The 24987-nt window shown below is 45.1% G+C and overlaps 1 protein-coding gene across 3 annotated transcripts in view; it reads left to right on the top strand.

The window, feature by feature from the left end:
- Positions 1-24987, top strand: part of PNPLA7 (patatin like phospholipase domain containing 7) — a gene marked incomplete in the record, with an annotated part of 370650 nt that overhangs the window by 12105 nt on the left and 333558 nt on the right. For all 3 annotated transcript variants that reach the window (XM_034793933.1, XM_034793931.1, XM_034793932.1), the window contains 5 exon segments: positions 5492-5566; positions 6978-7065; positions 17189-17271; positions 21715-21803; positions 22791-22931. In XM_034793933.1, coding sequence (XP_034649824.1) covers positions 5492-5566; positions 6978-7065; positions 17189-17271; positions 21715-21803; positions 22791-22931 — 476 coding nt within the window.

The following is a 24987-nucleotide window of genomic DNA, read 5'->3' as shown; positions in this document are numbered from 1 at the left end:
ACACTGTATGATTTCTAGAGCTGATATAGGGCAATTTGTTCAGCAGAGTGATGTAAGCTTCGTTATGATTGCATCATCCATGACTTCTAGGAATAACATGATGCAATTCAGATCATGTATGGCGCAATACCAGCTTCAGATTGCATCATTCATTGTTTTACCTAAAAAGCAAGTACTGTCCAAACCCAGTCATAGATTTATTCATAGATCCAGTCAAAGATGTATTTTAGTCATTTCTGGTTTAAATTGAGATCCCTTCCCAAGTCAAGGGTCGTATATACTGACCCAATAGCATATCTTGAAAACTAGAGCCAATCAACAATTTTAAGCATCATTTTCGTTCTGAGTGACCCAGAATTAGTAAAGTTTGACTACATTTATTTCAGAAGCATTTTGGCTGTAGAGCAGTGTAATTGAAATATTTTTAAAAATTTGAAATAGCTAGCAAAGTAAATAATCACAGCAAGGCATTGAAATATACATATGTATGAATTTTTAAACTTCTGCAATGAATGAGTGGTCAATTGTAAATGGACAAAATTTTTTTACCCCCTCTGTGAAAAATCAGATTTTTGTTTTGAGTCCTCATATAAGTAGTTCTGAAAATCTAAGAATACTATGTGTTTCTATAACTAAAAAGTTAATGAAGAAAGTAAGCTTTATAATGGAACATAGATTGCCACTCAATAGATAAAATTATACAGTAACTCCTCACTTAAAGTCATCCTGGTTAACATTGTTTCGTTATGTTGCTGATCAATTAGGGAACATGCTCGTTTAAAGTTGTGCAATGCTTCCTTCTAATGTCGTTTGGCAGCCGCCAGCTTTGTCCATTGCTTGCAGGAAGAGCAGCCCGTTGAAGCTAGCTGGTGGGGGCTTGGAACCAGCAGGGCCAGTGCAACCTATTAGGCGACCTAGGCGGTCGCCTAGGGCGCTAGCATTTGGGGGGCGGCATTTTCTTCGGTGGCGATCGCAGAGGCTGGATCTTTGGCCACCCCGGTCGTCGTTGGCATTTAGGCGGAGGGAGCTGGGGCAGGGGGGCGCGGGGAGGGCCGCATGCAGCAAGTAAAGGGTGGGATGGCACGCAGGGGAACTCCCCGCCCCAGCTCACCTCTGCTCCGCCTCCTCCCCTGAGCACACCGCCCCGCTCTGCTTCTCTCCCTCCCAGGCTTGCGGTGCCAAACAGCTGATTGGCGCCGCAAGCCTGGGAGGCGGGAGATGTGGAGCAGCAATAGCGTGCTCAGGGAGGAGGCGGAGCAGAGGTGAGCTGGGCAGGAGCTGCCGCACGGCTCCCTGGGCTGGGGGGGAGCTACTGTGGGGAGGGGTGTGCCTCAGGGCGGAGGGGGGGTGGGGAAGTGCCGTGGGGGAGGTGCCTCGGGCAGAGCAGGGTGGGGAGCTGCTGCAGGGCTTGGGGAGGGGGCGGAGCAGAGGTGAGCTGGGGTGGGGAACTGCCGCGTGGGGGGGTGTGTGTCTCAGGGCGGAGGGGGGGTGGGGAGCTGGTGGGGGGTGGGGAGCGCGCAAGGTGGAAGTTTCGCCTAGGGCGCGAAACATCCTTGCACCGTCCCTGGGAACCAAGGTGGACTGGCAGCCCCGCAGCAGCTGCCCTAAGTTCCCTGTGCAGCAGCTGCCCAGCAGGCTAGCAATTGCAGTTCTCCCTCTCCCCACTGCCGTGTGCTGCTCCTGCCCTCTGCCTTGGAGCTGCTCCCCGAGACTCCTGCTTGCTGTGCTGGGGTGGGGGAGGAAGATCGGGGTTAATGTCAGGGTGTCCCCCTCCCCCCTGCTTCTGCACCCTGCTTACCCCATCTTCCATAGAGCGGGGGGCGGGTGGGGACACGACAGGGCTCAGGACAGAGGGATCTTGCGGGCAGCAGCAGCTGCGGTCTCAGCAAGCTGATCTAATAAACAAGGCAGTGTACTTAAAGGGGTAATGTGCATCTCTCTCTCACACCCACACACACAATATGTGTCTCTGTCTGCGATGCTCTCTCCCCTCCCTCCATTCCTGCTGCCTTGTAGACTGTGAGAGTTAACCCTTGAGGGCTCAGCCAATTGCTAGTTCATCATTTAGCAGTAAGGCATTCTCTGGAAAATATCCCACCCTCTGACTCCTCCACTTCAACCAAGCTTCACAGTCATCATCACTGTGTACCAGTATTAAATTATTTGTTTAAAACTTACACTGTGTGTGTGTGTGTGTGTGTGTGTGTATGTATGTATGTGTATATATATATATATATATATATAAATATCTTTTGTCTGGTGAAAAAAAATTCCCTGGAACCTAATCCCCCTCATTTACATTAATTCTTATGGGGAATTTGGATTCACTTAACATTGTTTCGCTTAAAGTCGCATTTTTCAGGAACATAACTAGTTACTGTAATATAATTATAAACCACAGTTTCCGGCCAATGGGAGCTACGGAGTTGGTGCTCGGGGCAGGGGCAGTGCACGGAGATCCCCTGCCCCCTCCCAGAGGCTGCAGGGACATGCCAACCGCTTCCGGGAGTGGCCCAGGGCCATGGCAGTCTGGAAGCCTGCCTTAGCCCCGCTGCACTGCTGGACTTTTAGTGGCCTAAAATCTCCCTTTTTGGCTTCAGTAGCTTCTGGGAGATAGAGCCCGATTCCATGAGACTCCCGGCGAAACTGGGAGGGTTGGCAACCCTTCGTCTAGCTGTAGCATTTCAAGTGTAGACAAGCCCTGAGTCCCTCATTTCTGCCCAGGATGCCTGTCTGTTAGAGACCAATGGAGTTTTTGTGTTCTCCCCTCCTCTTTACTTGACTCAGCCCTTTTATGTTTTAATGGTATATCATACAAGGCATTTCTTCCCGTCCCTCAAGTGGTGTGCCCGGGTGCCTTATGCCATGTCCACTCTCTGCACCCCAAATACCAACAGCTAGAAAAAGATAGAGCTTCAAGCTTATCAGAAACCTACCACTAGCCAGAGGCTGACTTACCCTTCAAGTAGGGTCCTGGGGAAGCAAACTGGTTAGAATCAGAGAAAGTGGGAGGCCTGGGCTTCTTATCAGTGCCTATGTAATAGCTTGCTATTGTGTGTGCCCCTCCTACTTCGCTCATCTGCCACATTTACCTGTGCCTAGAGTAGGGGACTAGTCCATTTTTGATAAATCCAGTGATGCTGCTATTCAAAGAGGGCTCTCCAGGAGCTATTTCTACCTCCCTGAGTAGGACCTGAGGACAGCCTCCTAAAGTTGCAGGAGTGTAATTATGTACATCTACACAGCCTGCGGCAACAAGCCTCTGAATGTGGGTTGACAGACTTGGGCTTTTGGGGCTTGCACTACCATGCTAAAAATAGCTGTGTAGCAGTTGTAGCTCGGGCTCTGAAGCCTAGGCATGCAGGAGAGATTCAGCCTGAGCTGCAGCTTAAAAGCACTGTCTACACTGTTGTTTGTAGTGTGAGCTCCACAAGCCCAAGTCAGTTGACCTGAGCTCAGAGGCTGAGCTGCTAGCTGTGTAGATCAGTGGTACCCAAACTTTTCCTCTCGTGCCTCCCCCTACCAATAATGGAATGTGTCTGCGCCCTTCTTGTCTGAGAGCAGAGTTGTGGCCTGGGGCTGGCGGCCGAGAGCAGGGGCCGACGGCCAAGCCATGGCTGGGGCAGGGACAGGGTAGCGGCCGGCTACTGGGAGTGGAGCTGGGTCACAGCTGGGGTTGGAGTGGAGCTGGGGGCAGAGCGGGGCTGGGTGATGCTCCCTCCACACCCTTCCATGGGGGCTGTCCTGAGCCTCACTGGACGGGGCGCGCCCCACAGTTTGGGGACCACTGGTGTAGATGTATACTATGTGAGATCAGCAGCTAGTAAGGCTGCAGCTGGGATAGGGACAGGAAACAGTTTTCTTATCCCCTGAGGAGGCCCCCTAGAGAGTGGGCTCATAGCTGGAGTTGGATTGGTGATCCCTACAAAATAATAACTTATCCTACCTCTCCTGGAGCATGCTGACAATTATCTGACCCTAACTGAAACCTGTTCACCCCAGAGGTGGCTGCATTTCAGTGGTAGGTATTTGTACAAGGTTTGATCCCAGAGTCCCTGGGTACCCAGATCTCCTATTGACTATAGCTGGAGTGTCAATTGTGCTGTTAGTTACTAGAGTCTGCCATCTCAGGGTATTGTTGGATCACCAGGAAAGCACTTCTTCATCTATATCTGTCCCAGAGCTTGCTACTGTGGGTTTTGGATGTGGGCAAGTCTACCCTTATCTGAGCTTCTGCCATGTTAAGATTTGATTACTGCACTGTACTGCCCTTTATATACAGATGCATCTTAAACTGATCTGGATACTGAAGTTGTTGCTTATTAAGGAGCATATCTTGCTGGGAGCACGAGACATCAGTGACTCTGCATGTCACCTGTTGGTTCTGGAGTAGAGTTTAAGGTGTTTGCTGTCAACTATAAACCCCTAAATGGCTTGGTTCCTGCTTATAGGGCCTTGCAAGTTTCCTCTCCTGGGCCACAGCTGTGGTTAGTGAAGGTGCCTGAATTGAGGTCCCCTTGGTTTAAAAAAGGAGGAGATGCTGACAAGACATTTTCTTTGAGGGCCCTTGACTTTGGAACTCGTTCCTTGTGATGCTTCTTGGGGATACCCAGGGTTCTGAGGCATCACCCGCCCTTAGAGATAAGTTACGCTGTCTGCTCATCTCCTCTGTGAAAGATCCAGGGTGTCTGTTTGTACCCTTAGAGATCTCAGAGCAAACCATTGTCCTTATTCATAGGCAGGACATCCTCCTGTTTGTTCTTTTTGTTTTCTGTATACTCCTTTCTTGTAGATTTTGTCATCTCTTAATCGATATCTGGCTCAGTATGCAAATAGGCCTCCATTGTGGAGCAGACAGTACAGATATGACCAGACAGGGAGGTCTAAGCATCTGTTACCTTCTGCCTGAAAGGAACCTGTCTGCGGCAGGTCAAGGTTCTTACCTTAAGAACATAATATTCAGTATCGATACATAATTTCTTAAATATTATACTTGCATACATTTTGCAATGATTATGATGACCGTTAGTAGAGACCTTACGTGCCACCTTTGGTGAAGTACTATGTATGTCTCTGACCCAAGGGAACCCTGTAAAACCTCATGTGCCCTCTGCCAGTTGGCATCAAGAGGTCCCTGAGTCACACTCCTTCTCCACCTTGGCCTGAAATAGCCCAGGTCTTTTGACCATCAGGGTACCCAGACTTTTGGGGAGGGAGGAACATAAGGGCTGGTATTTGTGGATGAGACTGTTTATTTTATCCCTGGTTGTTTTGAAGTTACTTCACACAATCTGATAGATCCTTAAGCGCTTTACTGTGTGGTTGAAAGGAGGACACTATATAAATGTAAGAAAATTACTTTGGATGCATGAGACCAGATATGGAGAAACTGTTACTGAGATTTCTTGCTATGTGTACAGAGAGTCTTTTAAAGAACCTTCAGTTTTTGCAAGCTTTTTCCTTAATTGTTCCCTTTCCGTTCTTGCTTTAGGCTGGAATCCCAGTGGGCATAGATCTACGAACACGAGTTCTTCAGTTCGTAGAAGACAGAATGCAAACTACTATGGTAATATACAACTTTAATTGATTGGATGCAAGATAAAATGTATGTATAAATAGCCTCCTGTGTATCATTCCTCAGGTACAGTCAGTACTCCTGGGGGAATTCTGTGCCAAAAAATAAAAAATTCTGTGCACAATATTTTAAAATACTGCAAAATTCTGTGTATTTTATTTGTCAAAATAACACAATATAATCATACCGGTTTCAATTATTTTGGTAATTTATTTCAAAATACCTGTCAAGAACTATGTCTTTAACAGTACAGACAACAAAAAAGATTCAAGAAATGTTTTTGACAAATAGATTCCTTACTAGGCATATTAATACAGAACTTTGAGTAATAATTCATTTAAACGACAATTCAGAAATGTATCTTCTGTACCCCTCAGAAGCAGTGCAAAGGCTTGGGGGAGTCAGGGGTAACGGAGGAGCTGAGGGATAGGGAAGTAATTGCTCAGAAGCAGCCTGGGAGTGAACCTGGAGGGTTGTTGGGTGTGGGTGGGAGAAGTATGGAACAGAGGTTTTTTGGGGAGAGAGATTGTTAGGGAGTTGGGGAGCCTCCCCCATGCTGACCCTGGCTGACCACTAGCCTCTCCCATTCAGTCAGGCATATCTGCCCCTGTTCCCATGTGTCCCTGCACTTTCCTTCCCCTGTTCCCATGCTCCCCCTCCCTTGGTCCCCATTTGGCCCTGCACACCCCCACCCCCAGTGTCCCTGCACCCCCACTTCCATTTAGTCTCCACTTTAGTCTACTCCCCTCACTAGCCCCTTTGACCCTCTGTGACCCCCCCCCCCAACAGCCCCGTATGCTCTGCTCTGTCTGTCCCCCCATATCCCATTTCCTCACCTGACCTCACAGCCAGGTCTCTATGAGAAAATCAGTCTCTGCTTTCTCCCTGTCAGCTGCTGGCTGCTACAGTGAGCTGGCTGCCCTCTGTTTTGGTGCCACAGCAGCCCCTGTTGAGTGAAAGGTGCAACTGCAGTGCTTCTCCGGCAGAATGTATTTTCTGTGGAGAAAAAAAAAAAATCTGTGCAGTGGTGCAGAATTCCCCCAGGAGTAAGTCAGAGCTTGAGTGGATTATGTGATCTCACATTATTGCAATGCATGAAATGGAGTTTCAATTTCTGGTTTTCACCCCATGTGCTACCTACTTACTCAGTTCATAAGTCCTTCAAATAGAAGCAGAGGATCCCTGGTGTATGTGTGTGGGAGGGAGACTGTGAAATTGTTTAAATGCTTCAGTACTTAGTTATATCACAGTTGAGTCACTTTTTTTTCTTTTCCAAAATGAGGATTTCTGAACATGCCCTGAATTTCCACATTCATACCTTGCTGAGTGTTTGCTGTAGGATTTACCAAAATTTTAAGGAATATTTTAATTATTCATTCTTTTTCCTAACCTCTCCCCACAGCTAACTGGAATAATAATTGGAGCTGCAGTGGCATTGCCCCTTATAGGGATTTTTGTGTTTGTCGTTTACAGAAAGGTGAAGCAATCTAGTAAGTACTCAACTTGCTACACATGTTTTAAAACAGAATCTTCTCAGTGGTTTCTTTTGCCCTACTATTTCCTTAATCTAATATGATAGAGCCAGTGCTTGTTCTGGAGGTAATGATTCAAGCAGGAAAATAGCCTTAAAAGGACACAGAATTTGTGTTGCATTGCTGATTGTGCTAACTGTCCAAGTGCATACAGTGTTCAGGAAGCTTAAAATTAGGTGGGTTTAGTTCCTTTAGCATATAATAAACTCCATGGCATCACAATCAATATGTAAATAACTTGGTGTAATCAGGAAATGTCACTGAGTTTGAGTGGGACAGAGGTGAAAATTGGGGGCATCCTTGTGAGGGACAACTGACAGATCCAGTGCACAGCTATAGAAGGAGTTCTGATCTTTGGGAGAGAGGTGAAAGGCCCTGCATGGCCTTTTAAAAAAATTAAATTTATAATAACTGTTTCTTGTGCTCTGGTATTGGAGACATGTTAAGTTCCTTCTTCAGCTGTCTGTTCTCTGGCCTGGCCTGTCGGAGCAGAAATGGCATAAATGAGACAACATGTGGTGGATCAGAGTCCAAATTCTAGACATTGTATCTCCGAGGCCATCAGGGACTGAAAGTTCTATGGAGGCAGTATCTCTGGTGGCTGGGAGGAGGGCCCTTAGTATGGTTCTTGGGCCAACTTGCGGGCTGTTTTCAGGCTCCACAGAAAGTCTGCTGGCGGGATTCTTAGCCCTTCTCTCTCTTGACAGATCTAGAACTCATTCTCCTTCTCAACTTGCAAACATTCCTGAACTTTGCCGTGCATTTCCCTTCTCTGCTCTCCCTGCTTTGTGTTGAAACTTAGCCCTGGTCTACACTACGAGTTTAGGTCGAATTTAGCAGTGTTAGATTGATTTAACCCTGCACCCGTCCACACGACGAAGCCATTTTTGTTGACTTAAAGGGCTCTTAAAATCGATTTCTGTACTCCTCCCCAATGAGGGGATTAGTTCTGAAATCGACATCTCCAGGTCAAATTTAGGGTAGTGTGGATGCAAATCGACAGTATTGGCTTCCGGGAGCTATCCCAGAGTGCTCCATTGTGACCGCTCTGCACAGCACTTTCAACTCAGATGCACTAGCCAGGTACACAGCAAAAGCCCTGGGAACTTTTGAATTTCATTTCCTGTTTGGCCAGCGTGGCGAGCTCAACAGCACAGGTAACCATGCAGTCCCAGAATTGCAAAAGAGCTCCAGCATGGACCAAATGGGAGGTACTGGATCTGATCACTGTTTGGGGAGACGAATCCGTGCTATCAGAACTCCGTTCCAAAAGACAAAATGCCAAAATATTTGAAAAAATCTGCAAGGGCATGATGGACAGATGCCACAACAAAGACCCGCAGCAATGCCGCGTGAAAATTAAGGTGCTCAGGCAAGCATACCAAAGAGGCAAACGGCCGCTCCAGGTCAGAGCCCCAGATGTGCCACTTCTGTGATGAGCTACATGCAATTCTAGGGCGGACCCCTACCACTGCCCCACCCCTGTCCATGGACACCTGCAAGGGGGGAGTCTCATGCAACAGGGATGATGATTTTGGGGACGAGGAAGATGAGGAGGTGGAGGAGGATGAGGATAACGCACAGCACGCAAGTGGAGAAACCATTCTCCCTGACAGCCAGGAACTGGTTATCACTCTGGAGCCAATACCCTCCCAACCCTCACAAGGTGGGCTCACGGACCATGAAGCCAGAGAAGGCACCTCTGGTGAGTGCACCTTTGTAAATATAATGCATGGTTTAAAAGCAAGTGTGTTTAATGATTAATTTGCCCTGAAGACTTGGGATGCATTCGCAGCCAGTACAGCCCCTCCTTTTAAATGGCCAGCCCAACAGGTGCTTGGTATGGGAAAGGAGGGTGCTGCTGTTTGAAACCATTCCCACATGTTATGAAGGTTGAAGAAGCCGAGAGACTGTGGTTTACCATGGCTGCCTGCAAGCCGAATTCTGTTGCCCGGCCCTGCGTGTGTGATCTCTCACACCAAACTGGCAGGCCCTCAATATAAGAGGCAAAATGCGACCTTGTACTGAAAGCATCTGTGCTATGTAATGTTAACAGCTTGGTTCACCGTGAAAGAGTTTACCCATTGTTCTCTAAAATGTGTCTTTTTAAATACTACTCTCCCTTTTTTTTCCTCCTGCAGCTGCAAATGTTTCAACGCTCCCCCATCATCTCCGTTCCAGATGCTAGCGCAGATAAGAAGGCGAAAAAAACGCACTCATGATGAAATGTTCTCTGAGCTCATGCAGTCCTACTGCACTGAAATAGCTCAGCAGAATGTGTGGAGGCAAACAATGTCAGAGTCCAGGAAAGCAGAAAATGAATGAGAGGACAGGAGGGACAAGCAAGATGAAAGATGGCGGGAGCAAGATGAGAGGTGGCGGCAGCGCGATGAGAGGAGGCAGGATGCAATGCTGAGGCTACTGGGGGATCAAACTGATCATAGAATCATAGACTATCAGAGTTGGAAGGGACCTCAGGAGGTCATCTAGTCCAACCCCCTCCTCAAAGCAGGACCAATCTCCAACTAAATCATCCCAGCCAGAGCTTTGTCAAGCCTGACCTTAAAAAGCTCTAAGGAAGGTGTCAAGGCTCCTTCCCCATTCTGAACTTTAGGGTACAGATGTGGGGGCCTGCATGAAAACTTCTAAGCTTAACTACCAGCTTAGATCTGGTCTGGTGCCACCACTCCCAATGTGCTAATTCCCTTCCCTGGGTAGCCTTGAGAGACTCTTCACCAATTCCCTGGTGAATACAGATCCAAACCCCTTGGATCTTAAAACAAGGAGAAATTAACCATCCCCCCTCCTCTCTCCCACCAACTCCTGGTGGATCAAGATCCAACCCCCTTGGATCTAAAAAGATAAAATCAAGCAGGTTCTTAAAAAGAAGGCTTTTAATTAAAGAAAAAGGTCAACATCATCTCTGTAAAATCAGGATGGAAAATAACTTTACAGGGTAATCAAACTTAGAGCCCAGAGGACCCCCCTCTAGCCTTAGGTTCAAAGTTACAGCAAACAGAGGTAAACACCCTAGTAAAAGGTACATTTACAAGTTGAGAAAACAAAGATAAATCTAACACGCCTTCCCTGGCTGTTTACTTACAAGTTGGAAATATGAGAGACTTGTTCAGAAAGATTTGGAGAGCCTGGATTGATGTCTGGTCCTTCTTAGTCCCAAGAGCGAACTCTCCCCAAAACAAAGAGCACAAACAAAAGCCTTCCCCCCACCAAGATTTGAAAGTATCTTGTCCCCTTATTGGTCCTTTGGGTCAGGTGTCAGCCAGGTTACCTGAGTTTCTTAACCCTTTACAGGTAAAAGGATTCTGGAGTCTCTGGCTAGGAGGGATTTTATAGTATTGTACACAGGAGGGCTGTTACCCTTCCCTTTATAGTTATGACAGAAGGAGATTCCACCACCTCCCTAGGTACCCATTCCAGTGCTTCACCACCCTCCTAGTGAAAAAGTGTTTCCTACTATCCAACCTAAACCTCCCCCACTGCAACTTGAGACCATTGCTCCTTGTTCTGTCATCTGGTACCACTGAGAACAGTCTATATCCATCCTCTTTGGAACCCCCTTTCAGGTAGTTGAAAGCGGCTATCAAATCCCCCCTCATTCTTCTCTTCTGCAGACTAAACAATCCCAGTTCCCTCAACCGCTTCTCATAAGTCATGTGTTCCAGTCCCCTAATCATTTTTGTTGCTCTCTGCTGGACTCTTTCCAATTTTTCCACATCCTTCTTGTAGCGTGGGGCCCAAAACTGGACACAGTACTTCAGATGAGGCCTCACCAATGTCGAATAGAGGGGAACGATCACATCCCTTGATCTGCTGGCAATGCCCCTACTTATACAACCCACAATGCTGTTAACCTTCTTGGCAACAAGGGCACCCTGTCGACTCATATCCAGCTTCTCGTCCACTGTGACCCCTAGGTCCTTTTCTGCAGAACTGCTGCCTAGGCATTCAGTACCTAGTCTGTAGCAGTGCATGGGATTCTTCCGTCTTAAGTGCAGGACTCTGCACTTGTCCTTGTTGAACCTCATCAGATTTCTTTTGGCCCAATCCTCTAATTTGTCTAGATCCCTCTGTATCCTATCTCTACCCTCCAGTGTATCTACCACTCCTCCCAGTTTAGTGTCATCTGCAAACTTGCTGAGAGTGCAGTCCATGCCATCCTCCAGATCATTAATGAAGATATTGAACAAAACCGGCCCAAGGACCGACCCTTGGGGCATTCTGCTTGATACCGGCTGCCAGCTAGACATGGAGCCATTGATCACTACCCGTTGAGCCTGACGACCTAGCCAGCTTTCTATCCACCTTATAATCCATTCATCCCTCCCATATTTCCTTAGCTTGCCGGCAAGAATACTGTGGGAGACCGTAGCAAAAGCTTTGCTAAAGTCAAGGAATAACACATCCACTGCTTTCCCCTTATTCTCAGAGCCAGTTTTCTCCTCATAGAAGGCAATTAGGTTAGTCAGGCATGACTTGCCCTTGGTGAATTCATGCTGACTGTTCCTGATCACTTTCCTCCCTCTAAGTGCTTCAGATTTGATTCCTTGAGGACCTGCTCCATGATTTTTCCAGGGACTGAGGTGAGGATGACTGGCCTGTAGTTCCCCGGATTCTCCTCCTTCCTTTTTTTAAAGATGGGCACTACATTAGTCTTTTTCCAGTCATCAGGCGATTGCCATGAGTTTGCAGAGCCATTGACCATTATCTTTGAAATCACATCCACCAACTCCTTTAGCACCCTCGGATGCAGTTAGGCAGAAACCCCATGGATTCGTGTTCATCCAGCTTTTCTAAATAGTCCCGAACCACTTCTTTCTCCACGGAGGGCTGGTCACCTCCTTCCCATGCTGTGCTGCTCAGTGCAGCGGTCTGGGAGGTGACCTTGTTCATGAAGACAGAGGCAAAAAAAGCATGGAGTACATTAGCTTTTTCCACATCCTCTGTCACTAGGTTGCCTCCCTCATTCAGTAAGGGGCCCACGCTTTCCTTGACTTTCTTCTTGTTGCTAACATTCCTGAAGAAACCCTTCTTGTTTCTCTTAACATCTCTTGCTAGCTACAACTCCAAGTGTGATTTGGCCTTCCTGATTTCACTCCTGCATACCCGAGCAATATTTTTATACTCCTTCCTGGTCATTTGTCCAATCTTCCAATTCTTGTAAGCTTCTTTTTTGTGTTTAAGATCAGCAAGGATTTCACTGTTAAGCCAAGCAGGTCACCTGCCATATTTACTATTCTTTCTACACGTCGGAATGGTTTGTTCCTGCAACCTTAATAAGGATTCTTTAAAATACAGCCAGCTCTCCTGGACTCCTTTCCCCTTCATGTTGTTCTCCCAGGGGATCCTGCCCATCAGTTCCCTGAGGGAGTCAAAGTCTGCTTTTCTGAAGTCCAGGGTCCGTATTCTGCTGCTCTCTTTTCTTCCTTGTGTCAGGATCTTGAACTCGACCATCTCATGGTCACTGCCTCCCAGGTTCCCATCCACTTTTGCTTCCCCTACTAATTCTTCCCTGTTTGTGAGCAGCATGTCAAGAACAGCTCTGCCCCTAGTTGGTTCCTCCAGCACTTGCACCAGGAAATTGTCCCCTACACTTTCCAAAATCTTCCTGGATTGTCTGTGCACCGCTGTATTGCTCTCCCAGCAGATATCATGGTGATTAAAGTCTCCCATGAGAACCAGGGCCTGCGATCTAGCAACTTCTGTTAGTTGCTGGAAGAAAGCCTTGTGCACCTCATCCCCCTGGTCTGGTGGTCTATAGCAGACTCCACCACGACATCACCCTTGTTGCTTACACTTCTAAACTTAATCCAGAGACTTTAAGGTTTTTCTGCAGTTTCATACTGGAGCTCTGAGTAGTCATACTACCCTTTTACATACAAGGTAACTCCCCCACCTTTTCTGCCCTGCCTGTCCTTCCTGAACAGTTTATATCCATCCATGACAGTACTCCAGTCATGTGAGTTATCCCACCAAGTCTCTGTTATTCCAATCACGTCATAGTTCCTTGACTGTGCCAGGACTTCCAGTTCACCCTGCTTTTTTCCAGGCTTCTTGCATTTGCATATGGGCTCTTAAGATAACTCGCCGATCGTCCCATTTTCTCAGTATGAGACGGGAGTCCTCCCCTCTTGCGCTCTCCTGCTTCTGCTTCCTCCCGGTATCCCATTTCCCCACTTACCTCAGGGCTTTGGTCTCCTTCCCCCGGTGAACCTAGTTTAAAGTCCTCCTCACTTCATTGCCTCTGCAAGTGGTGATCGAAGTGGGGAGGGCGGTTGGCTTACAGGGAAGTAGAGTGAACCAACGGGGTGGGTTTTCATCAAGGAGAAACAAACAGAACTGTCCCATCGTAGCCTGGCCAGTCATGAAACTGGTTTTCAAAGCTTCTCTGATGCGTAGCGCACCCTGCTGTGCTCTTCTAATCGCCCTGGTGTCTGGCTTCGCGTAATCAGTGGCGAGGCGATTTGCTTCAACATCCCATCCCACCATAAACATCTCCCCCTTACTCTCACAGATATTGCTACTTGGTGTGTGCTCCACAATACTTGTTACGCTGAGGTGTAACCGAGTCAGGAAACTGCGCCAGCGCGCTTTTAAACGTCCAAATGCACATTCTACTACCATTCTGCACTTGCTCAGCCTATAGTTGAACAGCTCCTTACCACTGTCCAGGGTGCCTGTGTTTGGCTTCATGAGCCATGGCATTAAGGTGTAGGCTGGATCCCCAAGGATAACTATAGGCATTTCAACATCCCCAACAGTTATTTTCTGGTCTGGGAAGTAAGTCCCTTCCTGCAGCTGTTCAAACAGACCAGAGTTCCTGAAGATGCAAGTGTCATGTACCTTTCCCGGCCATCCCACGTTGATGTCGGTGAAACGTCCTTTGTGATCCACCAGTGCTTGCAGCACCATTGAAAAGTACCCCTTGCGGTTTATGTACCGGTGGTCCGGTGCCAAGATAGGGATATGCGTTTCGGCTATCGCCCCACCATAGTTAGGGAATCCCATTGCAGCAAAGCCATCCACTATGACCTGCACATTTCCCGGAGTCGCTACCCTTGATAGCAACAGCTCAGTGATTGCGTTGGCTTCTTGGATCACAGCAGCCCCCACAATAGATTTACCACTCCAAATTGTTTTCCGACTAACTGGTAGCTGTCTGGCGTTGCAAGCTTCTAGAGGGCTATTGCCACTTGCTTCTCAACTGTGAGGGCTGCTCTCATCTTGGTATTCTTGTGCTTCAGGGCAGGGGAAAGCAAGTCACAAAGTTCCATGAAAGTGCCCTTACGCGTGCGAAAGTTTCACAGCCACTGGGAATCCTCCCAGACCTGCAACACTATGCGGTCGCACCAGTCTGTGCTTGTTTCCTAGGCCCAGAATTGGCTTTCCACGGCATGAACCTGCCCCATTAGCACCATGATGTCCAAATTGCCAGGGCCCGTGCTTTGAGAGAAGTCTGTGTCCATGTCCTCATTGCTATCGTGATCGCACTGTCGTCGCCTCCTCATCTGCTTTTGTAGGTTCTGCACATACTGCAGGATAATGTGCAAGATGTTTACAATGCTCACAACAGCAGTGGTGATCTGAGCCGGCTCCATGCTTGCTGTGGTATGGCGTCTGCAGGAGAGCAGTGTTGCAGCGGAAACGGTGGATGATGACAGATGCCACGAGAATATATATTTATACTGAACGACGAGAGGACCTGCAAGGTGGATTCATGGCACCAGGAGAGCAGAATTGCAGAGGAAGCAGTGGATGACTGAATTCATTTACTCTATTGAGCTCAGTCATCATTTACTCAACTGAGTTCATTTACAACAGCAGGAGAGCAGAGTTGAAGCAGAAGCGGTGGATGACGATGGTTTGCAGACCTACTGCACCGTCTGTTGCCAGCAGCACCCAGGACACAACAGCAGCAGTGATGGTGAGCTGAGCTGAGTGGGCTCCATGCTTGCCGTGGTATGGGGAAAAAAGGTGTGAAACGATTGTCTGCTGTTGCTTTCACGGAGGGAGGGGCGACTGACGACATGTACCCAAAAGCACCCGCGACAATGTTTTTGCCCCATCAGGAGCTTAACCCAGAATTCCAATGGGCAGCAGAGACTGCGGGAACTATGGTATAGCTACCCACAGTGCACCACTCCGTGAGTCGACGCTAGCCACAGTATTGAGGACGTACTCCGCTGACCTACTGCACTTAGTGGGGACATACACGATCGACTGTATAAAATTGCTTTCTAAAGATCGACTTCTATAAATTCGACCTAATTTCCTGGTGTAGACATACCCTTAGTGCATTTATAAATCTTATTGCACAAGTGAGGGGTGCCTATATCAAAGGGAAAAGCAGACAAACAGCATAGATTACTGCTGTTCTGTATTTCCAATATCAGGCAGTGCTAACAGCCCTTGGTTTCTTTTAATCCTTTTTTCGATTTCCCTCCTGTGCGTCTCCCGCTCCCCAAGAGCTGTCTGAGCTCATCAGAGCTTCTCAAAGTATCACAAATGCTTTTTCAAGAGAGTTAAAAACAAAAAACAAGCCTTTTATCACCTCGATCACGAGGGTGAATGTGAACTGGTCAAACAAAGCTTTAACATCTGACTTTAGGTGAGTGTTTTTGACTGTTTGAAAATAAGACAGAGCTGAGAATAATTTTGGGGGCTTGATAGTTCAGGGGCTACATGGGAAATTTGAATTTCCCTTCAGTGAACTTCAGCTGTTTTATTTTCCTGCATCTCCTTCTGGGCTGCACCCTGTTATGGATAGGTGACTGTCATTGCACATCCTTTATGCTTCAGTAGTAGCCATGTAACCAACATAGGCGCCGACTCTGTGAGTGCTCCAGACCCACGGGAAAAAAAAGGTGGGTGCTCAGCACCTACCGGCCGCACCCCCACCCCCCGATCAGGTCCTCCCCCTCCCCCTAGTGCCTTCTGCCTGCTGGTGGCCCTGCTGATCAGCACATTCCCCTCCCCGCCCAGCACCTTCCGCCTGCTGGTGATCAGCTGTCCAGTGGCGTGCTGGAGGGAAGGGGGGCGGAGCGCGGGCAGGGTGCGCTCAAGGGCTGAGTTTGGGCAGGAAGAGGCAGGACGGAGCCTTGGGGGAATGGGTGGGGTGGGGTCTGGGGCAGAGCCGAGGGGGCACATTAGGAATTTGGCACCTCTGGTGACCAGCATTGATCTGCCATAGCTGAGAGTTTTCTCTAGGATCTAACCATAGTCTGCTACAGGACTCAGAGAGCATAATTGCAGTCAGCATCTTTCTCACAGACTCTGTGCCTTCCTATGAGAGCAGGCCCTGCTCTAGATAAAGAGAAGCTTTGGAAATGGGAATGGTTCCTAAAATCGCCTGCTGCAGACAGCACGACTGGCAGTTATTCAGCACTATAGGGATTCTGCACCTATGACATTAAAGCTGCTTGGAAAGTATGAATGAAACATCCTGCAAGGAGTAATACTAAAAAATCCTAATGTGTTTAGAGATCTACCTCTCTGTGGGGAGGGGATGGTGGGAAGAGACTTCTGGTACTGTCCTTATTTTCTCTTCCTCTCCTCACTAAGTATTATGATGACCTTCTCTTCTGGGAAGTAAGCACTGAACTTGGCTCCCTTTGGTCAGTGCTGCTTCCAGGACTGACTAGAAGTCTCACACTCTGGCTTCCCTACCATTTGTATTTTTACTACCTCCTTAGTAGTTTTTGACCCCATGATATCTACAATCAAGGTTCCTTGGAATATATCCCATAATCAACTACATTGTGAGGCAAAAGTAACACAGGGTTAAATTAGTCTACTGACAACTTGAACATAGGTAGTTCATCATCCCAAAAGAGTGTTTGGACAGAATAGGTTTCTTTCTTGTCATTCATTTGAAATTATACTGACAAAGAGGCGTGGGTTTTTGGTCTAGTCTCCAACAGGAACAGTTGAGAGTTTCACGTGAATTTCTATTAGTAATGTAAGTTGGATTCCAACTAGTGAGCAAGGTCAATGCATCTGCATGCTCCTCTTTCCCCTTGTTACAAACTATTTGCAGTTATTTGATGATCCTTTTGTGTTTCAGAACAACCTCAGCCGCAAGTGCCTCAGTACAGATTTCGCAAGAGAGACAAAGTAATGTTTTATGGGCGCAAGATCATGAGAAAGGTAAGTACATCTAATGGAGAGGGAAGGGAGGATGGAAAATAAAGATTAAAATTCAGGAAGATAAATGTGAACCCCCAGATGCCTGACCTGCTTACCATGGTTATTAGACCCAGCCCCACTGCATATTTTCAGAAGAGAAGTCTCTAATACTTTGGGATTGTCCTCCTGGATCAGACCATAAATTTTGTAGTTAGTATCCTGTTAACAGGTAGTGGGTAATGCCTGATGTTTCAGAGCAAGTTCCTCTTTCCCCTAGGAAAGAATGCACTTTTCTAGTTTTGCAGGGCTGTGTGTGGAAGGGAAAGATTCCTTCCTAACTCTTATGGTTACCAGTTTTATAACCTGAGAGATGAGACATGATTGTCCCTGTCTTAGCATGCATAAGTATAAAACTTCACTAATAGTTCCTAAACTATCCAAAGTCCCCCTTTCTGTCCCTACTTTTTAAAATCAATTTCAAGTGTATGACTTGGTGACCTCCTAAGACCAATCTGTGTGTGAAGTTTTTTTTTTAAAACTAACTTATATGTTAAATGCTGAAAGAGCGAGAGAGACTTTAAAATGAACAATTCAGTTTCTTTGAAAAATGCTCCATCCTTGTTTCTATTTTTAGGGTTCTCTCTGTGTTTGTGGTCTTTTATTTTAAGCTGCTTAGATGGCATGGTGATCTAGAGAGCCAGAAAACTAGTTGACAGGTTTCAGAGTGGTAGCCATGTTAGTCTGTATCAGCAAAAAGAACAGGAGTTCTTGTGGCACCTGTATTTGAGCATAAGCTTTCGTGGGCTAAAACCCACTTCATCGGATGCATGCAGTGGAAAATACAGTAGGAAGATATATACACACACACAGAGGACATGAAAAAATGTGTGTTGCCATACTAACTATAACGAGAGTAATCAGTTAAGGTGGGCTATTCTCAGCAGGAGAAAAAAAACGTTTGTAGTGATAATCAGGATGGCCCATTTCCAACAGTTGACAAGAAGGTGTGAGTAACAGTGGGGAAAAAATTAGCATGGGGAAATAGGTTTTACTTTGTGTAATGACCCATCCACTCCCAGTCTTTATTCAAGCCTAATTTAATGGTGTCCAGTTTGCAAATCAATTCCAATTCTGCAGTTTCTCGTTGGAGTCTGTTTTTGAAGTTTTTTTGTTGGAGTATTGCAACTTTGAGGTCTGTAATCGAGTGACCAGAGAGGTTGAAGTATTCTCTGACTGGTTTTTGAAGGTTGTAATTCTTGACGTCTGATTTGTGTCCATTTATTCTTGAAAGTTTAGTAAGGTAAATGGGGATTTGCATTTAAAATACTTTTACACTTCTCAAAAAAACAAGTTTTTATGTTGCCCTTAAGATTCAAGCTCCTTAATGGGGCATGCATTTGAACTTGAAACTTACCGGTACTGTTACATTTGGAAATAAGATAATTAAAATGACTTCATCCTTCATATGAAAAAAACTGATAAGACCTTGGTGTGATGGTTTATTCTTGATGTCTATTTAAACCAATAAACCTCATTAATACCTACAACAGCTCCTTACCCTTTAAGCGTAAGTGATGGCAGAGACTCTTGCTATCTTATCTTGCCAGGTAAAGTGTTCTTTATTTTTTAGTTTTAATCTGAATAACGTCTTGGTAAAAACGGCATGGATAGGGTTCCTTGATTGTTTTATTTCTAGTACTATGTAATCAGTGCATGAGGTATAAGATAAATCAGGAAATGGAGAAATTAAGATTCTAACAGATGTGTTACACAGGCTGTCTTGTATTTGTGTGTATTATGGTTTTTCATGTAATGACATAAGGGATAATATATTGCGATAGCCATTTAACAAGGAATAGAAAATGTGACATGGGCATTGTGGCTGAGATCCCATTACTGTAGGAATCTTGGAGTTCTGACTTCTTCTTTTAACTGTGCTATCTAATGATCCTGTATCCAAAAAGTCTGTATATGTGGGAGAGAATAAGTATCTGGAGACCTGACCAGGAGGCTGTTCCATGTTCCCTATTTATTATTTATATTACCATAGTGCCTGGGTGGCCCACTCATGGACCAGGACCCCATTAAGGTAGGTGCTGTACAAATCCAGAACGAAAAGACAGTTAACAATAAATTGAAAAGTGTGTGTGTCTGGGCAAACAGCATGTGTGTGCAGTGCATCTCTAGATAGGCAAAACGCTCAGGCTTGGTGCTGATTTCTACTGCTCATGCCCACTGTGCAATTTTCAAAAGTTCCTGAATCTTAAGTTCTAGACAGACTTTATTCAAGCTGAATTGTGAATAGACTCTTCAGTGACTTTTTGAGTCTGCATGCTGTGTTTCAAGTTTAAAAATTCACCTGTTTCCTGTATGGGAAAAATTATGACTGTAAGGTTTTACACCACAAACAGAATATGCATTCAACCATACCAAATTCCAGAATGGCGGACTGGATTGTCCTCAAACTTTTCACACAAAGATCAGACACCTTTGGGCAGGATAGACATGAGCACTTCCATCACAGAAGGATTTAAAAAAAAAAAAAAAAAAAACGTGAATGATGAAAACAAGATAATAGTGGAACTGTTTTTCAAGCAGAATGGTAGAACTTGTTATTAAGTGACTCCTGTTATATTTGCAAACAAATTGCCTATTTTCGTATGGAAGCTTTCAGTAGCAGCAACGTCCTACTATTACTATGACAGGCTCTGGGGTAAATCTTAACATCTCTCTGTGTGTTTTCTGCATCAGTGCTGTTTCCATAGACTTTGCCATTTTGAGACACTTTGCTAGGATTTGCCTTAGAGCTGCTTAACTGTCTGTCTTTGGCAGCTGTTCTATTTCTGGTGAAATGTCTGTCTGCCATGACATGCCTCTCTTGATCTTTGCAGTATTGTTTGTTGCAAATGCCAGTTCTTGCTATCTCACCATGCAGGACTTCTCAAGAGACTGGAGCAATTTCTTGCTTTGTTTGTGGGGAGAGTCCAGATTTCTAAGCCTTATGCCATTCCTGAAAGGACATGCTTAGCCAATTTGGCAAATATAGGTGTTCATTCTGAGTTCAGTCTTCCTAAATTCACTTTGATCCCAATTTTGTTCTTCTGCTGATTTCTTCAAACTGGCCACTCTTTCTCCAGAATGTGTGGTGTTTTTTTTTTTTTCTTTTTTCTTTTTTCTCCCCCTACACTGGGATGGAGTGAATGTCCTATTGTTTCATATTGACATATTTTTGTAAAGAGGACATCTTGATTTTGAAGAAACAGTTTCCTCTCTTAGTAAAGAATGCAATTCAGTTTCCCATTTTTGGCTTACATTTAGCTTAATTGTGTGGTCTTCAACAGGCAAGAGAGAGCTTAACATCCGTATAACTCCATGCAAGGGGATATGGGAGGTATGGAGAAACAATCAGAATAAATACACGAGAAATAACTGTTTGTAAAAAAATAAATGTATTATAGGTGGTCTAGTAGTGCTGTCTGACTAACACTTCCCATTGTAAGATCTGCTTTTGCAGTTGCTTTTAACTTTACCATACTTGAATTGTTTGGGCTGAAGTTTTGGATGCTGGGTATTCAGTCATTTCTGGGTAGGCATCTGGGGAAAATGTGTTGTTCTGCCCTTGTGTTTTTTTTTTTTTTTTTTTTTAAAGGACAAAAAAAAAACCCCACAAACAAACCCCTTACAGCCCTTTCACTGAGATGCTCATATTGGAAAGCACTTTGTATTCCATATGGTAAAATCACCTTTTCTTTTTCTTCTGGGAATTTAGACCTGTGTTTATTTTTATTATTTGTCTGAAGGTATAAAGCAGGTGAAAGATAGTAGTTTCTGTCTGCTGTACTTCTGGTCAAGTTAAATTGCTGCGTTTCTGATTTTATGATGCTTGGAGATATTGATGGCCCAGAGACCCACTTGTCTGTTGATACAAGAGATGAGACAGAGTCTGAAAATTCTCATTACAGAAGCATATAATGGAATTGAATTTCCTGAGGGATAAACAGGATATTTAAAAAATAAAAACTAGGAAGTTTTCTTGATCTTGCAATGTTTGCGTTCCTCCACTAAGTGGCACTCCAGTTACTGCATTTATTGTGCTATTTTAGTATTAGGACAGGTGTCCTCATTTATATATTTCACTAAAATGTATGAGTCTGTTCTTGGCATTGATTAAGTGTATCAGGTCTCAGTGCATCAGCATTAGTGATTGCCAGACTAATATTTACACTTTAAAAGATTACTTCTATGTTTCTGGTGCTTGCAATTCTTGGACAGAAATGGTCTAAGTTTTTTCTGTATTTCCCATCACCATTATATTAATTGCTCACTAAAAAGTACGCATGCACTTAACTTTACATGGATTCCAGTGGTGCCACATGTGCGTGTGACTTTGCAGGATCAGGACCTTTAGCGGTTGTTGGAATTCTCTTGAAACAGATTTTTGTTTTGTTTTGTTGTTTCCTGTAGGTGACAACTCTCCCAAACTCTCTGGTTGGGAACATGGTGCCTCGGCAAAGGATGCGGAAAAGAGCAAAGGTTTTGTCTTTGGCTAAGAGGTACAGTTATGTGGTAATGGAGGTCCTGTGAATTGCTGTGGCCATGTACAGATGCAATTAACTTTATACTACAATTGTAGGAGTTCTAGTTTGGCTTCTGTGTCTCTAAGGGTGAAGGACTTCTATTTGTTTTGTAAACTTAGATTTCCAAGAGGCTCAGTCCGTCTCTGTTCATGTTGGGCTTTTGGATGACTAGCTTTTCTCATAAAGTAGTGAAGGTCTCATGGTTTCCAATGCATTTGCCCACTTTTCTGGCAAACACTGGATTAAAATGGAATAAATTCTACTCTTCCCCAATAATGAAAGTTGCACTGGAAGTGGAAAGTGGGGAGGTTTGCAGTAGTTCTTAGCTGCTGTGCAGGTTTGTTCCATAGTCTCTAGAATGCACAGTGGCTCAAGGAGGAGTGCAGGGATAGAGCTGGTGATGAGCTATGAGGCATCAACTCTACCCAGAACTGTTGTGTGCTGTAGTGTCAGGCTTGTCTACCTCATTCTGGCTGGGACCCCACACAGACTCCCTTTATTTGACCCTGGGTTGTGTCTGAATCTGGATATGCCCTAGGAAATGTTCACTATTTTTTGCATAATGACAGGTTTCAGAGTAGCAGCCGTGTTAGTCTATATCCGCAGAAAGAACAGGAGTACTTGTGGCACCTTAGAGACTAACAAATTTATTAGAGCATAAGCTTATGCTCTAATAAATTTGTTAGTCTCTAAGGTGCCACAAGTTACTCCTGTTCTTTTTACTATTTTTTGCGGAGTGGGGGAGGGAAAGGGAGATCTGTTAGAATTTTTTTTTTTTTTTTTTTTAAGTCTGCTGTTGGTCAGAAAAGGGAGGAACTGCATTGGAAATTGAGACCCTCACTGCTTTATAATAATAATAATAATAAATAATTAATTTTAAAAAAGCTTGTAATTCAAAAGCCCAGCATGAACAAAAGCTGACTGAGCACCTGAATTCTGTTCATTTTGCTTTTTCTCTTGTAGGATTTTGCGTTTTAAGAAGGAGTCTCCAACTCTGCAACCAAAGGAGCCACCCCCCTCCCTGCTGGAAGCAGATCTAACTGAATTTGATGTGAAGAATTCCCACTTGCCATCAGAAGTTCTGTACATGCTTAAAAATGTCAGGTAAGGTTGAAGTGAAAGATCGAGGCTTAATCTTGATATGTGCTAAACTGGTGTAAATCAGCAGTAACTCCAGTGAAGTCACCAAGCTTTACCAGTGTGAAATCAGAATCAGACTCTTTAATGAATTTAAGTAGGTGGCGTAAGACTTTTCAAGTGGGGAAAAATAATACTGATTTGCAGTTGCCAAGAAGCATTAGGTAAGGAAAGGAAGAGGGTGGTCAAATGGACTAGGTTTGGGAGTAAAAATGCTGAGCTCTGCTAGATTGAATAGATTTCTGTTAATGCTCTTTCTGTGCCTTTTGAAACTCTTTTTGGACTTTTTTCTATATTGCTACGGATATGTGTAACAAAGGGCAGTAGGACCATTTTGGTATATTCAGTGTCAGACTGACAGCTCTGCAGATTTGCCACGAGCAGAAGCAGCAGTAGTACAAACTTACACACCTTGCTCCTAGAGGGACCAGCTTGAGGGAAGGAGAGTTCACTTTTCATGTTCATTCAGTCTGGCATCTACATCTCTTTGCTGAGATAGTTAAAGAAGCCAGTCATCTCGATTATTTTGCTTGTTATATTTTTTTGAGAAGTGATCATAGAATCATAGAAGATTAGGGTTGGAAGAGACCTCAGGAGGTCACGAAGTCCGACCCTCTGCTCAAAGCAAGACTAACCCCAATTAAATCATCCCAGCCAGGGCTTTGTCAAGCCGGGCCTTAAAAACCTCTAAGGATGGAGATTCCACACCTGCCTAGGGAACCCATTCTTTTGCTTCACCATCCTCCTAGTGAAATAGTTTTCCCTAATATTCAACCTAGACCTCCCCCACTGTAACTTGAGACCATTGCTCCTTGCTCTGTCATCTTCCACCACTGAGAGCAGTGGACTTCTGTCCATTAAGAGCTAACCTGAGATAATTCTTTCACTTTATGTAGGTGACTAAACAACCTCTGCATCTTTCCTCTCCTCTCTGTAGGTTTGTGGATGTTTTCATGCCATGACCTTGAAGACTAAATTATAGCATAGTCTTTGTCTTCCTTGGCCATCTAATAGAGTTACTGTTAGTCATCTAGGCTTTTATCTATGGGCTGATGGCACAATTAATATGTATTATTCTTCACACATTTTATGGGTCAGTTAAATTCCACTGCAACTTGAATTTGTCACAGGAGACATTTTTTTTTAAAATCTACATTCTAGATGCTTAGAGAGCCCTTTTCAGTGCTGTGTACCGACAGGAAATGAGGGTAGAGACTGGTGTTGCTGCCTTTGCCTGTGTGAGTGCATGATTTGATTGTGGTGAGAGAGCCTGCTTGCATATTCCCTGAGAGGGGTGGCTTATCACAAACTCCCAAATACTCCTGTGAAACTGGCATTTTCCTCCTCCTCAGTTCTGACATTTTTTCTGGTGAGTTCGCTGTTCTAGTTACATTAGTGAACAGAGAAGTTCTCTGGGTGATTTTCTTCATCAAGTGTGTGGGTATGTTTCAGGCTTCTAGGGTCACCCAATGAAATAAATAGGCAGCCGGTTTAAAACAAACAAAAGGAAGTACTTCTTCACACAATGCACAGTCAACCTGTGGAACTCCTTGCCAGTGAATGTTGTGAAGGCCAGGACTATAACAGGGTTCAAAAAAGAGCTAGATATATTCATGGAGGATAGGCCTATCAGTGGCTATTAGGCAGGGATGAAAAACAATGCTCTGAAGTGTCCCTAGCCTCTGTTTGCCAGAAGCTGGGAATGGGCAACAGGGGATGGATCACTTGATGATTACCTCTTCTGTTCATTCCCTCTGAGGCACCTGGCATCGGTCACTGTAGGAAGATAGTATCAGAGGGGTAGCCGTGTTAGTCTGGATCTGTAAAAAGCAACAGAGAGTCCTGTGGCACCTTTAAGACTAACAGATGTATTGGAGCATAAGCTTTCGTGGGTGAATGCCCACTTTGTCGGATGCATGTCACGAAAGCTTATGCTCCAATACATCTGTTAGTCTTAAAGGTGCCACAGAACTCTCTGTTGCTTTTTACAGATCCAGACTAACACGGCTACCCCTCTGATACT

The sequence above is a fragment of the Trachemys scripta genome, chromosome 17 (assembly GCF_013100865.1).
Source record: "Trachemys scripta elegans isolate TJP31775 chromosome 17, CAS_Tse_1.0, whole genome shotgun sequence".
Lineage (NCBI taxonomy): Eukaryota > Metazoa > Chordata > Testudines > Emydidae > Trachemys > Trachemys scripta.
This window is presented reverse-complemented; position numbering and strand designations above follow the sequence as displayed.